Source organism: Argiope bruennichi, chromosome 10 (assembly GCF_947563725.1).
Source record: "Argiope bruennichi chromosome 10, qqArgBrue1.1, whole genome shotgun sequence".
In the NCBI taxonomy this organism is placed as follows: Eukaryota; Metazoa; Arthropoda; class Arachnida; order Araneae; family Araneidae; genus Argiope; species Argiope bruennichi.
Window position 1 is genome coordinate 98,442,617 of NC_079160.1, and position 18,093 is coordinate 98,460,709.

General features: G+C 25.4%; 1 protein-coding gene across 3 annotated transcripts in view; it reads right to left on the minus strand.

The window, feature by feature from the left end:
• Positions 1-1,316: 1,316 nt before the first annotated feature.
• The window catches only part of LOC129988545 (lysM and putative peptidoglycan-binding domain-containing protein 2-like), a 90,066-nt gene continuing 73,289 nt past the window's right edge, over positions 1,317-18,093 (minus strand). For 2 of the 3 annotated variants that reach the window (XM_056096795.1, XM_056096793.1), the window contains exons 3-5: positions 8,894-9,240; positions 7,211-7,433; positions 1,317-4,746 (exon numbers count right to left, since the gene is read on the minus strand). In XM_056096795.1, the coding sequence (XP_055952770.1) occupies positions 7,217-7,433; positions 8,894-9,240 (564 nt within the window). In that variant the 3' untranslated portion in view covers positions 1,317-4,746; positions 7,211-7,216. Of the gene's footprint in view, positions 4,747-7,210; positions 7,434-8,893; positions 9,241-13,905; positions 14,137-18,093 lie in introns of those variants that run through there. The other variant, XM_056096794.1, reaches the window with a different exon arrangement.

Consider the following 18,093-nt stretch of genomic DNA (forward strand, 5'->3'; position numbering starts at 1 on the left):
TTTGTGAAACTTATTATTACCTGAAGGTGCAATATATACAAAACTGGATTAAAAAATAAACAATTGCCTTGCGAGTTTTTCACATTTTTTTAATAATTTGTGTTTCTATTTGAATTATTGTACTCAAAACTTACTTTAATTACATCAAATATGATTTAAATTTTGGATCATTATTTGTGTGTTTGTTTCCAAACTTGTGTACAGATACAAGTAGGTTCTCTCTCTTTTTAATTATTATGTTTTGCAATTACTTGATGGATTCGCAAGTCAATAGCTGTAATGAACTTTTATTAAAGTATTTAAATAATGTCAAAGAGGTTTTCTAATTTTTGGGGAATTACTTAACAATTACTTTGGGGAATTTAAAATTAATTAACAATTAAAATTATTTTGAAAGTGAGAACGATTCTCTTGCTGATGTCCATAATGAAAAACATCTTATTTTAGCTTAAATCACATATTTACATTTAAAAAAATGTTCAGAGAAAAGATTAAAATCAACAAAAGAATCTGTTTTAAAAACTGAGAAAAAGAGAAGAAGCACAACCTGAGAGCTCTTTTCTGCATGCCTGATTCTACAAATGTCGGAATAAAAATTCAACTAATGATTATATTAATTAAAGTTTGAAATCATTAAAATAGTATATTTTTCTCTAGTAAACAGAAGCATGTAAAATTTCAAAACTCTAGCACATCAAAAAATTAGTTTGAAAAAATAAAACTTTTACAAAACTTCAAATTTGCAAACATAAATCAGCTTAATAACAGATTTTAATGGTATATTTTTCTAAATCAAAACTGTTGAAAAAAGATGACTCCACATTTCACGAATCTGTAAATTCTGAAAAGAATGCATCAAGAATCATCGCCATATACAAAACATGATGATTCTCTGCATCAAACATCACTGCATCTCAATTATTGCTTATCAAAATTCATTATTCCCCATTCAAGATAGTAGACAACACTGAATATAAAGTAATAAAAATTTATAAAAACTCTGCTGCATTTATATGAAATATTTGTAGAACGCAGTAATAATTAAATCCCAAGAATGCATTACAGAATATTTATTTAATTTCTTATATTTTTATTTTTTTCTTTATAGAAAATCCATTTCTATCAAATATATTTCATGAATGTTGAATTATGTAGTGGAATATGAAAATTTTTGTAAAAAAGTCACCAATAACAGGTATATCATTTTTAATTAAACTTTGATTTGCATAGAACATATCTATTGATAATATACACACCAATGAATGATCTAACATTCATTATAATTAAATATATTGAGTATTTAAATGGCAAAAAAATATTGAATAAAACATATTTCAAAATAAAGCATATGTCTCAAATTCAAAAGATAAAGAATCAAAAATATATACACAAAATCTTCATAATGATACAGGAAAAAATCTCAATAAAGTACTATAACAAGCATAATTTGTTCTGGGTTATTTACAAAACAAAATGACTTTCACAATATATATATTTTTATGCATCACTAAAAATATATCACAAGAATTCTTAGTAATAAGACATAAAAAACAAAATCAAACAACGAAGTACTTCCTAATTCGCTAATTTTAAAAATGCTTTATATAAAAGTAAATAGGAATAACAAAATATTTCAGTATTTTTAAAAGGATACAATGAGATAAGATAAGGATAAGGCAATCTGAGAATAAAGGTTTAAAAAAAATCAGTCATGGAAATAAAAACACTTTATACTTTGATAATCCTTTAAGGAATTATCTAATACTATATGAATTACAATATTTAAAATTTTAAAGATTGATTCCATTTTCATTTAAAAGGAATAACTGAAAATATATGTAAAAGTAAAAAAGATAAGCATCAAATTTCTTAAGGGGGGGGGATATGTTTGATTTCCTTTTATGTGGTAGTATTAAATATACAATTTTTAATCATATGTGCACACTTAAGGTAAAATTTTCTTGTTAGGACTGAAATATGAATTAATTTATGAGTAAATGAGCCATTGCTTATAAACACAAGCCAAAAGGTATTTTTAATTAAAACCTCCATTAAAAATAAAATATAAAATATGCTGAAAATTATTTTCTTTATGTAAAACATTGAATTTCAAAAGTATATAATTAATTTTAAAAAGAAAAGTTCAGTAGTTAGAATATATATATATTCTACTTAAAATCAGTTATTAACATTAAACATTTTTAAAATAAACATTTCAACAAGAGGAACCATAATTTCTGAGTTGCATATATATTCCATTCATTTTACCAAATTCCTGAGAACATTAAAAAAAAATATCTAGAGAATAATAGATATATATATCTAGAGAATACAGAAAAATGGATTTTGAAATTTATGAATGTTATTAATTATAGAATAAAAGCTTTACGTATAAAAACTACACAATATTTATGAATAAATAAAATCAATTAATATTTATTTTGACTAGTAAACATTTGCTGAAAAACAAATGTTATAATAACCAAGAATATATATCATTTCAATAATTATTAATATTTATATGTTATCTAAATAGTTTTACTTTGTTAAAGAATACTTAATTTCACACTGCTGATAAACTACACCAATATATATTCATTTGACAATAAATATCAGCACAAAGTTATATTACCTGCCAAATGATTTCTTTTTTCAAAAAGTAGTTTTATAAAAAATTTTAAAAAATAATAAATAAATACAATCTGACAAGAAACTGCTTACAGTAAATTTTCACAAAATCTATTCAGGATGATATTTTTACAAAAATTCCATTGCCTAGGACTACATTTCTATAAGGCACATATTATCCTAATTCTTTACAAAGTAACTCAATGGAAATATAGAAACTTTTCCATTAAGTAAAAATATAATTCTACTGTGCACAAAATCAGAATAAGCAGCAGTGACTTTAGTGCATCTTTCTCAGTAGTGCACAAATTGATTATTCCTAGACATTAACACTATAAAAAACACTTGCTCCTTTCAAAAGTTCATTAATAATTTGGGAGAAAAATTTTTCAAACAAAAATAAAAAACCCACATTTACAAACAAAATCAATGAATAAAATTTGGAATGAAAAAAAAAAAAAAAAACCAAAAGGCATTTAAAAAAAATATATATTTAAAAGAAGTGAAAAAGAAAAATAAAATGGGCAAAAAGCCTCTACTAAGAATCGAATAATACAGTAACATTGGTGTGAAAATAAAAATGATTAAAATGCGATTTTTTTAAATCGCATTTAATTCTAATGCAATAAAATAATTATGTTAATTTTGTACCCTTAGCTCAATTTTTAAAACTTAAAAAAAAAAAAAAACGAATAATAAAACATTTGCTGCTTATTCTATTCCATTGCCTATAAAAATATTTCAAGCATACCATGAACATGAAAAGGAAATATGGCAGTTTTAATTCTAAATCAAGACAAAATTAATAAAAAATATTTAATTTCAAAGTGTTTATTACACTTGAAAGCATTGAAGCATTTCATTACCTATATTTAATGCAAAAAAAAAAAGAAAGAAAGAAAAGAAAAAGAAAGAAAAATAATTAATCAAAAACTACCTAAAACCATTCCCCATCAAAATGACATTTTCCAGACACCTAATTAATTTTAGTTTAAACCTTTGTATATGGGAATAAGAAAAATGACTAAAATATTCCACTTAAAGTATTAAAAACAATTTTTAAATATAATATAAATAAACATTTGAAATTAAAAATAAATAGAAAGAAGTTTGAAAGTTATTCAAAAAGATATTCTGATAATTCAGAATTCATAATCCAAATTTAATCTAATATAATGTTTCTTATGAAATTTGAGGGCCTTAAATAATGAACTAATAGAGAAAGAATTTATTGCTTACAGAAACTAATATGTAATTTTAATGCAGCAAAACATATTTACTAAACAAATTTTCAGCAGCGGATTTTACAAATTATATTATTCTACAATAAATTATTTGTTTCTTTAAAATAAGAAAACACTGCATTGAGAAATTTCAACCAATAATATGCAAGAAATACAGTTCATTAGAGCAACAGCTTATAAGAAATACGATCTAATTTTGTTACATTTAAGTTCAAATTTCATCTTACCGATTTTTTTTTATTCTATAAAAATAGATCCTTTCAAATCCAATTTCCAATTTATTATTATTATTTTTTTTTTTTTGTTTAGTTTGTTAGTTTGATTTAAGTTACAAACATAAAACCAACTATAAAATAATAATAATAAATCTACAATGAAAAATATTAACTATTATTAATATCCTCTTGGATTCTAACAATTAGAAATTTATGGATTACAAGTGGAAAAAGTTTCTAGATTTCATTTAATATCTTTTACATGGACCAGGCAAAAAACATCAGTTGTAAAACATTTGAAATACACCATAACTCCATTTTGATTTCGAAGAAATATGAACTCACACTTAACAACTTTAATTAAGTAAAAATAGTTTCAGTCACAGTCCCAGGCAAATCAATAACAACATTAATAATAAAATGAGCTGTATTATGCAATCACAGAGCACAACATCTTACGTGAAACGATGAAATATGATAAATTACAATGATTACACACACTCATTTAAAATCATAAGTAACATCACCTTGCACCTTTAACTAACAGTTAATGCAGCACTGAAGATATCATTTCTGTATAATTCAGTCTAGATTAATATTGCTAATGATAAGTTCCACTAACAATTTGGATGAGAATCACAAATTTGAATATGCTACACCTAAAAAGAAAAATTAAAAATATTAGAAGTTATAAACCATAAGTGAAATAAAATCTCAAAACAAGCTACATTCCAAGTAATGCAAACTGCTGCATGATATTATACAATAATTTTATACTACCAGAATAAAATTGGATTTTTTTTTTCAAACACATTATTTATTTTCATTGTATTTTTTTATAAAACATATAATTTTGGCAAAATAATCAATATTATTTTTTTTTAAATTCAATTGTTGATTATTTACAGTAATTTGTTTCCAGAAAAAAAATCAAGATGGAATACAAGAAAGCAAATAACTGCAAAATCTTACAACAAAAATTCTTATAATTTCTGAGAATATTAGTAAAAGCTTTAAACACATGAAATAAATATTTCATAACAAAAAAAAAGTAATGCAACAAATTATTATCAACAATAGAAGTAAAAAGATCAGTGATTCCTGAAACGAAATTTAAATTTTCATCTCTCTATATTTATTTTATCAAATATAATCACAAAATGAAAAATAGTCCCAAAATATTCAGATTTCAAAATATTAAAATTAAGATAACTTTTAAAAATAACTTTTTTTTAATCTTTTAAAAAAAATAAAAGCGAAAGGATTTCCTCCCAGAGAAATTTAAGAAATTTCAAAATAAATAAAGAAAGAATTTCCTAATGTCAAAATTAGGTATGTTGAATACATTACTTTACATCTGTATAAAAATAATTCAAATTTCATTATAAAAACTTCATATTAAAAGATCAATTATTTTTCAAAATTCATAAAATTGGTTTTACTACATTTCTTCGAAAAAAAAAATTACTATTTGTAGACAATATTTTGAGATATGTTTTGCTGAACATAATGAAGTATAATATTTTGTACTGTTTTTCAAATATTTTGCATGTCAGTCAATATACTCCATATCATAAATTAATTTAATGGAAGGCCATCAATTAAAAAGAATATAGTCTTTTGGAGAATTTTTTTAAAAAATGCTAAACAGAAATACAGAATGCAATAAAAATTCACTGGAAAAGAAGAATGGTGAATTAAAATAAACTAAAAGTATAAGTTTAAGATATGTTTGGAATTGAATGTTTTTTTCATATAATATAGGAGACAGAAGGGGGGGGGGATTGAAAAATTATATAATCACAACAGTTTTTCAAATACTATTATATCTTTCCAAAAGAAAATATAAAGCATATAAAGAAAAATTGTATAATGAGTATGAAATATAAAATCTATAATATATAAACTAAATATCTTCAGAATAAAATGAATTCAGTTTTAAAATAAAATTCTAAAACAGATGAATTTTTATCTAATCTCAGTACGATATATAAATAAACACTGAAAATATAAAAATCATAAAGGAAAAATCTGACACATTTCAAACAATTCAACAAATAAACATGACAAATAATTCAAAATATAAATGTGAATACTTTTTAATAAATATTAAAGAACTTAATTTAACAAATTAAAAAGCAAATTATTTGTAAATAAATTAAAATTCTGACACCATGTGAAAAGTTAGTTGGGGTTTTTTTGAATAAGCCTTTTTTTTTTTTTATATAAAGGGTAGACTGTTTACATTCTGTGAATTATGGAATTCATTCATTTAATTTACAAATGAAGGTGCAGTATGATCAGAAGGAAAAATTTTTAATTACTTTTATGTGGGACTTGCAAGAAAGGTAAATACATAAAAAAATATGAAATATTAATTAAAATTACCCATTTATTCATTAAATTATTTAACACAACTAAAATCATTTTACATTGGATTTGGAAAGATTTTCTGACTTGAAAACACTTCATTGTATTTTTGTTTAAAGACCCCAATCACTCAGTTACTATATAATGCCATCCATATAATTAATCTAAATGTAATTAATCTAAAATGTAAGTTTTGCTCAAAAACTTAATCTGACAAAAATAATGGATGAATTTCATAAACCTAGAAATTACAGATTTGAGAAGGGGGAAAAAAAAAATCAGAATTCCAACCGTATCCATATCACTCCTGAATTACTAAAAGAAAAATAATGATAAAAAAAATTACATAAGAATTATTTTTAATCATATTTTATTTCCTCCACAGGAAAATTCTTTAAAGAAAAAAACTCAACTAAAACACACAAAAATAAACTCTCAAATAAATGTTCACAAAAACTTCAACTAAAAATTAAATTTATTATTCATAACGTATTGGAAACTTTTTATTATGACTTATTATAAACAGCAAATTTATTTGTAGACACAGATAATGCATCTTCGAATGCTCTTTCCCATTTTTTTCCCTCCTGCATATTTCCATATAATAGAAAAATTGTAAAATGGTGAAAAGAATGGGTAAAAGACTAAAATTTATTGAATTGTCACTCTTGGAAATTAAAAAATTGATAAAAATCAACTTTTTCCTCATTTTTTTAATTATTAATGCATTTAATCGGAATATGAAAAATTTACCTTTAGTTATAATTCAAAAATTTCATCTTGCTGCTTTTCTAATTTCTTTAAGGAAGACCGTACTTTACGCCCTTTGGTCATGACTACAGTCTGAGGCGTTAAGGATGGATCAACATTGAGATTACTGAGAGAGGAGGAACCAGATAAATTATTCCTCTGATACTGATAACCCATATGGGATGAAAAACCACCCCTGGAATTATGAAGGTCGTCTTCGGAATATCTAGGAGGAAAAAAAAGCATTTAAATACAAGATGATACATTCTATTATAGATTTTTATTTTAATTAGGAAAAGATTTTAATTAAAAAAAAACTTTCAAAAGAAAATAAGTACAGAATAAAATAGCATTACTTCTATACACATATTAAAATCAGCTAGTATAATCTCTCAACATTAAGTGTTTTGGTTCTGAAAAAAGATGCCCAGTAAAATGCTGCATGACAAATATTCTTTAAATGTTCCATTTGAATTTTTTTTTACAGTAAAATACTGAGTAAAAGACAAGTTATTTACTTTCATTCTGTTTTTCAGCCTATTTCTTACATCAATTTATTTTCATAGTTATTTCATAGTTCATGTCCAATTTGTTAACAGAATTTAGCCTCAAAAAATAAGTAAGGCATATATTCCAAAATCCAAAACATCCTTTCTATATTTAAAGACAGTATCTAATGTACATGCAATAAAAAGGTTTGAACTCAAAAATAAATTTAAAAAATCATAAAATAAAGCAAAAATTTAAGGACTAAGGACCTGAGCTTGCAGGTCTTACCCTTTTAATTTAAGCTTTTAAGCAATCTTCTACAGCAGATAGAAACAAAATAGCGTTGTACATTTTTGACTCTTTCATAAAGAACAGATGATATAAAAGCTACTTTAAGGGAATAATATTTTGTAATATATATTATGCAAAAGAATGAAAAAAAAAATCAGCATGGAGAAACAGCAAAGTTTGTATAAGCGAAGTTACAAACCAAATTAAAAAAAGGGGAGAGGAGGAGAAGCAAGAGATTACACTGTCAAATTTATTTTTATTGAATTTCAAAAGAAAACTTTATAAAAGCTAAGCTTTATCCAAATATGCTACGCTTCTGAGAACTAATCTTATTCATCATAAATCAAACAATAAAATAATTTAGAAATTTAAAAAAAATTGTATTGTAAATTACTAAAATCTTTTGTATCATTTTTAAAAATTATTAAAAGGAAATCATAAGCAAGATTTTAATGGAGATTTTGTTACAATCCACATCGATATGAATGTGTAAATAATAAAATAAAAGATTCTTTTCTTAAAAAATGAAATAAATTGAAGTTAACATTGCTATAAATAAACCTATCTTCATTGAAAAGAAAAAGTATATTTTAACCCTCTAAGTATCCAAGATGAATTTTTTTTTCCAATTTTTTATATTTATTTATTAAAATTTTAAAGGTATTAAAAGTTCAGGTTTCATTACATAACTAAGACCATTATTTATTCAATGTCAATTTTTAAAAAATGACAGATTCGAATTAAAATAATTAAAAATGATTTGGAGAATGAATACTTTAATATAAATGTTAACTGACACAATTTCAAAACTTAAGAAGCAAAAAACCAAAAATAATCTCTCAATATAATTATTACAATAAATATAAACACTGAAAAAAAAAATGAGTTAATAAAATTGGAACTCACACTACTTTGTTTTGCAATCGTTGAACCTTGTCCTTAGTTTGTGCAATATGGCTATCAATGCGAATCAAAAAATCAGCTGCGCTTTCTTCACGGTCTTCTAATCCAGCTATACTGCTATTATCACTAATACTGGAGTTCAATTGGTTAGACAAGTCTATAGAAGTTTGACAGTTCATGAAACTATCGCCATTTTCACAATACTTGACTGGTGACTGCGGTGGTGATCCTGAATCGAATGATATGGAAGATACAGTCAAAGCTTCTTTATCTACAGGTATGTCAAGAGAGGAACGTAAAAACAGACTGTCTGTAGTCCACATTTTGTTAGCTCGCTTAATCTGTTCCATCTAAAATAAAGAATTTCTATTAAAAATATATTTAAATACAGAAAGAGATACGACATAAAAGCTATAAAAAAATTACCACAAGACCATTTGTTGAAAAATATACTGTTACAAATTTAATACAGCTGTGTTCTAATTTTGTACAATAAAGTTCACTGAAGTGGCTCTCGATCTAGAGCATTTCATTTATGGATTAATTAAAAGAATGTATATATCAACTAACTGCCACTTGTGCATGCAGTGCAAATCAAGCCAGTTTAAACCCTTAAATATGGGAAAATTGTATTCTTAAATATACAAAAGTAAACAGATTAATAGAGAAATATTTGACTGAATAAACAAAAATTGTTATATTAAAATAAAAATATTCTGTATGCAGTCAAATAATTTTTTTAATTGGGCCAAGCAATTAAAAATCTGGCCAAGGAATTATTTAACTAAAAGGATAATAAAACAAAGGTTTCAAAAATTTAGCAAAATAAAATTTTACTGATAATTATAATAATTAATGTTTCCTTTTAAGTAATCGACAAAACAAGAAATTCATTTAAAAAATTGTATTAATTATTAATATGTATTATGCAATGTACAGGTTGGTTATAAATAAACTTCCCCTATAAACAGCATCCTACAGTGCAAACGGGTGAACGGATTGCAACAAAATTTGGTTTACAGGCTATATACGAGATGCGCTCGTGGAATCTCTGGGAACAAAATTTAGTTCCAAAATTTCCTCCAGTGGGCACCTTTTCTGGAAAAACTTTAAATTTAACAAAATAAATGACCAAAATGGAATACAGAAACAATATTAATATTTATTGACTAGTTTCTAATCACCTTGTCATCAAACCACATTAAAGAAAGGTAAGGAAAAAATTGAAATATGCTGTTCGAGATGAAAAAAAAAGAAGTTGAATTTGCAGAAGCAAGAACAGATTAGGACAAAACTGCACAAGAGGACCAGTTGTTAATCATGTCTAGGACGATGTAGGGAAAGATGCTCCACGTGGCCACCCTCATTCACCTGCAAAATTTCACTTCAATTGGCAGTGTGTTCAACAGCAGATAGTAACTGATCAGTTGTGATGCTTCGCACATGAAGTGTTATGGAGTTCTTAAAGGCATTCGACGTCGCAACACCTGCACAATACAACCAGACTTTTTAAGTGGAAATGTCCTTGCCATTTCTGGCAAGGACATAAAACATGACAATATCTACAAACGTTTCATACCCTACCTAGTTTTGCATAGTTTTCTCTTCTTCACAAGCATGCAAATCTCGACATTTTTTTCCTAGAACTGACAGCTTTATCCGGTTTTACATTTTATTACTCATAATTCTGGTTCTGGATTGTTAATATTGTATTCCATTTTGGTTGTTTATAGCGTTAAATTTAATGTGTGTGTGTGTGTTTTTTTTACAGAAAATGCACCCTCTAGTGAACATTTTGGAAATAAAAAAAATTTCAAAATTCTGTGAGTGCATCTTTTGTATAGTCTATATACCAAATTTCATAGCAATCCATTTACCCGTTTGTGTTGTAGGATGCTGTTTATAGGGGAGGTTTAATTATAACCAACCTGTATTATTGTATACTATGTATTAATTGCATGTCAACTGCAAACTTCAGCATTAAATGAATGCAGTTATGCACTCTATGATGATTAATTGCTGGCATGCAATTAATACTAAATACCAATATCAATAATTTGGCTTGTTCAGCAGATTAAAATTCTCAGTCATCATTCATATTTAAATGCATATAATTGGAAAATAGAAATTAGAAATTTACAAACAATTAGGTAAGTCATTTAATATTCTCAGATGAAAAAAATGCTGGAATTGAGAACCTAAAGAGATGTGGCCTTACATCAGAATAATCAAAGAAAAAAGATCAATAAGAGTTTTTGATTTGTTTACAGTGATAGAAATTTTTCTATTTTAGAAGAGAAGCATATCATTCTGTATCTCAAAATATGTCTTTTAATGCTTAGCCTACATATGTGACGTGTATCTATCCACAAAGAACAAAAACTGAGATGGTAAACAGTAATTTTGTTACATGCTGCCATAGATCAGCTGTTTTTTGAAGTTATTATACAACATTTCATTTTGAATAACAACCATGGTTTCAAGAACTTTTGTTGTTTTAAAAAAAGGGAGAAAATATCACAAACTATATATTATGCTTCCTTCATGAATAATATTAATAACTTTTTTTCGAAATGCATTATCTGTGAAATTTTTCATGGATGCAATATCAGATAAAATTACAAAGTAACTTCTACTTTTACATAAAATATGATCAAGCATGACTAAACGGTAAAAATTTAATGCGTCAAAATTTTTTTTCAGAATTTTAATTAGAATGAAACATTTTAAAAATATAATTAATGGAAGTAATAATAATAATCACTATAAAGAGAAAAAAGCTGTTGGTGATGAAAAAATAATGCTTCTGGATGCTGAACATATCCAGATGATTTACTTGCATTTGGATCAATATTAGCAAATCCTTCACAAAAAGATATATATTTTAGTCCCTATATAACAATTAGATCATGATTTAGTACCACTGCTCAACATATTTCTCATCTACAAATTTTTTTTAATAGACTGGATTTGATTCAGGTTTTAAGAAAGATACAGGAACATATTTCTCTATGCATTTTATAATTGTAGTAAGATCAGCAAGAAAATCAAACTGATTTAAATTTAATACTTGTAGGATTTGTAAGTATAGTAATAAACCAATTATTTTCATAAAATATGCATAACTTGTTATACACATATTTCTGTTAATAAGTAGTTATTAGAGTGAAATGTTTTGATAAAAAATATGTACTCACACTATATAAAAAAATCCCATTAGAATTGATTGAATCTCATTATATTAAATGATATATTAGCATTGATATATTATATTTTAAAAAAGCGATAAAAAGATTAATATTTGTAATCATTCAAGAATATTCAAAATTTTAGTTTGAATAAGATTTAAAAAAATAACATTTCTATGGCTCAAAACCCATTTATATAGAATTATTTTTCATACAAAAATTAAATTTATATTACAATTTTGGGCATGTTTCACTTTAGAAGAACAATAGAATCATTGTACATTTAATTCATTGAAGATGCACTCAAGTAATTACAATCCACATAAATTTTAAAATATATAATTCAGAACTATTTGCAATACAATTATAGATAAATGCAGTAAGAAATAGTAAAAGTAAAAAATTAGATAATGCTTCAGAAACCATTCTGTATTTCTTTTATCATAAAATAAATCAAGATATAAAACAAATTAAATTGATAAGCTAAATCTTCTTATAAATAAATTATATGTTAAAAAAGAAGTACATTCATATATTTAATTTACTATTAGATTAAATGAAAACTTTAAAAATTGAACTAATGCACATTTAAACAAGTTATATTAAGGTTAGGTTTTAAAATAACCTAACAGATAAATAATAATATGTAATAATTTGAAAACTGTTGGTTATTATAAAATGTATAAAACAATTTAAAGTGAAAGCTTAATTCTTAGATTTACCATTCAAAAAACAGCAAGTTCTACAAGTAAAAAGGAACTTTAATCACTTCAACATAAGCAAAAAGGAATTTTAGTGATGAATAATGTTAAATAAATATAATAAATTAATAAGTCTGATTGATCTAAAGCATTCTTTTATAACAAATTAAGTATCCTTGATTTCTAATTATTTTATAATAAAACCAAAATAATTTTTTAAAAAAGCATAATATGTTTAATAAATTATGCTGATCTGTTAACTTCAAATTTACATTGTTATTCAATTCAGCCTATATTAAAATTTAAAAAAAATACAAATACTAAATATTATATTTATATCAAAAACTTATATTTTATATATTTCTATTATATGTTCTAAAATGATAAATAAAAACATATACTGCAGTGCTTAAAGAAAATATATAAGTACTGATAAAAGGTTTCAGTAATACCTGAACAGTTAACTACTTTTTTTTTTCATTCAAGTTGAAATTAAAGCAGTATAATTTAATAAGCACACTTTTCTCCAAATTATTACAAAAGAATTCAAAATAATATATAGAATAAAAAGATATAGGTAAATAAAAAAATATCAATAAAATTCTAAAATGGCCTTATTACTATTTATATGTAAACAAAATGTACGCTGTTATCATCTGATATAGGCAAAAAAAAAAAAAAAAAAATTCATTTTAATAATATGAATTTCAGGAAATTCTATTTAAAAACAACATCAAAATTTATTTCCATTAAATACATTTTTCTACATCTTGAAACCATTAGTAATATTGGAATACATTTAATAGTTACACTCCATCGGTTTTTTTTTCGTTCCTTATATAAAAAAATATATATTCGACAGTTTCAATTAAATTTTGGAGTATTAGTTTGTTTTCGATATTAATGACACACTTAAAAATCAAAATTTTAAAAAAAGAAAAAAAATTACGTAAATGTGAAATAGATTCAAATCAAGATACGAAAAAAAAAAAAAAAAACCCTCATTATCTATATTTCTCAAACTGATTTCGGAATGAAATAATAATTTCTTGTCTGTTTGAATAAATAAGAAAATGTATTTGAAATTCAAAAGATTCTACGACGGTAGTAAACAAACACTACTCACGGTTACACCATATCGTAAAGCCAACCCCTGAAGAGTTTCTCCAGGTTGGACAACATGTTTTATATATTTTTCATTCTTCATACCACTTTCTTTGGCCATACTTCCATATCTGACATGTTTTTTAGCGTAACTACCCAGTGATATTTTCTCCGTTTGCTCAGCCACAGTCGCCATATTTTTAACCATTTCTCGTTGTTGCCAAACGGAGATTTCAGAATGCTTCCTTCGTAGAATAAGAAAATGTAACAAAACAAAAGTGCTAAAATTTTGTCAGTCACTGATATTCATCGAATTAGGTTAGACAATGTCACTGCGCATGTCATCTAGCTGTATGTTATCTCATTCTGTTCTATGACGTCATTTTTTTTTTTTCGATTGAAAAATACTCAAGGTGAAAAGGCAAGGATATTAAAATTAAAAAGGGATTCCATTCTGCCAAAAGGATAGATGATATAAATGAGACAGTCTTAAGGCAAAGGACGATTTCTTTTGTTTTGAAAATAACATTAAGAAACTATGAATTTCAAGTAAAAAAAAATAGTCAAGTTTTTCAAATAGGAAGAAAAAATAAATGAAGGATAAAAGAAAAAAAAAATCGCCAAATCTTTCGAGAAAAGTATCATTTTATGTCCTTATATAATGATTCTTCCGATTATTGAAATTCTGTTTGGTTATGGGTCAATGATGAATATGGATCCAATACGAATGGCATTTCATATCAAAGCCTTGATACAGCGACTTTAATTAGATTTCATTTTTTAAATAAAAATTTTGACTTTCATGATTTCGAGTTTGTCAATCCTTTCCACCAAAAATCATAATTTAGAAATATTTATGACTTGGAATTATGCTTTAATATCTATAGATAAATTTAAATTATTCGTTTATATGCAGATGACGTTATGTTCCATCAACGCTTCACCATTTCAAACCATTTCAAATAAAAAAGCAAAAATGTATATAAAAGTAATATTACTCTCATGGTGACAAAAGTCGAAAAGGATGAAGGGAATTTCATGGACTTCAAAGTTTATTATTAATATATTTTTAAATAAGTAAACAATATTGCTTTTCTGTAACGAATATTAGTATTATTTTTTCAGATATAAACACGATAAAGCAATTAGATTTTTAAATGTGAAAGATTAACCATTCCAAATTTAGTTTCCTTTTTTTAATATATATAATTCTGATTTATTTTTTAAGAAAATCTATAATTATGAATATCGTCTGTCTAACTACGTGGTTAATTCGAATTCAAAATTGAAAAAAAAAAAAAAAAAAAAAAAAAGAGTGAAAGAATTAGTAAACAAAAAAAAAAAAAATCAGATGGAAATTCATATAACAGAAAATGGAAATCAAACTCATTTTTATGTTCTCATCAATAAACGAATATAAAACTATAGCAACAATAATAGAATCTCAGTTAGCCCAAAACAGAAACTAATTATTATTTTTCTTCAGCATTGCGTGTATTGCAAATATTAAATGACATTGTAAAACTAAGATACATCATTTTTAAGCTGCTAAGGAAAGGCACTTACCATTTTTATTATATTTAAAAATTTACAATGTTTTAGGTTAACAGTAAAAAAAAAAAAAAAATGTTAATCGATTAAATTTACTTCCTGGAATCTATAGCGTAGATACTATAAATTGCACATGATTGTCTAAAGTCTGAAATTTAAGTTATCAAACCAACTTATTAGATCAGATGATTTTCTAATATAAGCACTTAAAGGATGCACTGATTTTTTTCACATTTTTATTCATTTTTCAATTTTTTTTTAGTTTAATAAAATCGGCACTTTTTTTTTCTTTACGGAATTCCTGAAATATCTTACTTTTGCTGCAATAAATTTTCGATGAACCGTAATTCAAAAATTACTCAGCTAACTGTTAAATATTATTTTTAGTCAAAAATATAAAAAGAAACAAATAGAGGTATAAAAATTATCACAACAGATTTGTTTTCATCTCTTATCACCTGAAGAAGTGCCTTCCCTATTGTTATCATTCTCCTCTTATCTCATTTTCTTTCTTTCCTGTGATAATATTAAATGTACTTGAAACGTGCTTAGATAGATAATTTATTGCATCAATTCAATTTCTTTCTCAGTACATCTTTATATTTATATTGATATTTTTTTCAAAGAAATTACAATACCCTTACTTAAGCAATAAGGTATATATTGATATGCAAGAAAGATAAAAATTATGCAATTAGTTTATTATTAATAAAATTTAGCATAATTTCGAAACAAGCATTTGAGTACTTCTTAGACTCACAGTTTATAGTTGTTAATATCAAATAAATTACATTATTTCATTTAAGCAAGTACCGACTTTTAATACAAGAAACCTGCTCTAAGTAGAAAATGGCAATATGTTTCTCTTTTTTCTTTTCCCCCTTAGACCATCTTCAACTTTCCTAATGATTCTTATGTTTTCGTTTACAACGTACGCAGGCAGATTGTATTATAATCATGAAAAAAATATAAAAAATTGAAGCTTAGAATCTGACAAATCTCTGTATTTCAAATCTCTTAAATCCAAAAAGAACACGTTTGGAATTATATTTGTATGTCACTCTGTTTGCTTGTGAACATCATAATTCAAAATCACTTTAAGTTAGACAGTTGAAATTTGGTATCTTGGTACAGAGGAAATTCATCTGTCCTGCTGTCCGAATACAAGTTAACACAATAACTACAAAACAAAGAGATTTAGATGGATCAAATTTGGTACATAAATTTAACTCCTAAAGTACAGATCTGTATCAGATTGGGGAAAAAAGTACAGAACAGATCTGCATTTTTAAAGTACAGATCAGAACTGCATTTTTATATGCATATAAAAGCGATGATTCAAAATTGCAATGACTTAAACAAATGGAAATAGGTATAAGATCTTGTAATTTTATTGTAGTTCTGAGGCAAGTTTTGGCTTCAATGTTAGAAAAAAGGCGCCCAAATGCAAATTCTATTACCAAGTACGTGTATTAATCGTAGTGATTAATCACCAGGAAAAGGGAAAGAAAATCGTTCGTTAGATTTAGCAAAAATGCTTCATTCAAATCCACAAAATGATATTTCTTAACTGTTGCTCACCATTACCGCGTAATTAAAACACAAGTGCTGGTTTTCTTTATTCAGGTTCGAGACCCGATTCCACTGAAGAATCGTCGTATAAAGAGGTTTGTCGCTCGTTTGAAGGAGCCAAACGTCCTCCCACCTTTGTAGTGTGATGTGGAGAGGCGGGTGCCAGCTCAGGCGTCGTCCTCGTCATCTGATCGCGGTTCAAAATTACGAGGTCCGTCCCAAAAGAGCCCTAGTGTTGCTTTACAACGGGACTTTAATATAATTAAACTAAACTAAACTATAACTGTTTTTTTTATTATAATGTGACACATATAAACAACTTTTATCTTAAAGGAATTTTGAAAATGAAAGTCAAAACTTCCGTTCATTTCACGATCCCGCTTAAGGTCCACAATTTTTTGTAGATTTTAGGGGCATAATATAAAGTATTTGGGATAGTAATAAGTATATCGGATTCCTTCTTGCTTTAGTAGCAATTTTATACTTCGAGAAATATTGAAATATTAAACTGTAAAGCATTTACATTAAAACAGCATGGCATTTAAATAAAATAAAATTTAAGGAACTTTTTTTAATATATACCAGGTTTTCTATATTTTCTAAACACTGCGATTTTCTTTCTAAAAACCAAATCTGTAGCTACCGATTTCATCCTCTTCGCATTGATTTTTTTTTTTTTTTTTTCGATGAGTAGCATAACTTCTTAGCAAAAAAGGTTTCGTGGACCAAAAATAAATTTTTTTTTATCAAAAAATAGTTATTATTAAATGTAGTTTTGCAAAAAAATAAGAGGGAGAAATCTGCCCGAAATGTTGCCGCACATTCCATCATAAAGGTATTAATCATCCTTTTCCTGCATAAAAGCCCCTTAGGCAAGGTCAAAAACGTCCTGATTGCTCAGATTTTTATTTTCAGTGCTCCACATGAGTGTTTTATGCTTCATAGAATAGTGACAACAATTAAATGTGCATTTCGGAAGCCTATTTATCAACCGATTGGAACCAAAATTCGATACAGAACTACAATTATATTAACAGCCTTACATACCATATTTCATCTATCTAAATCGTTTTGTTGTGAAATAATA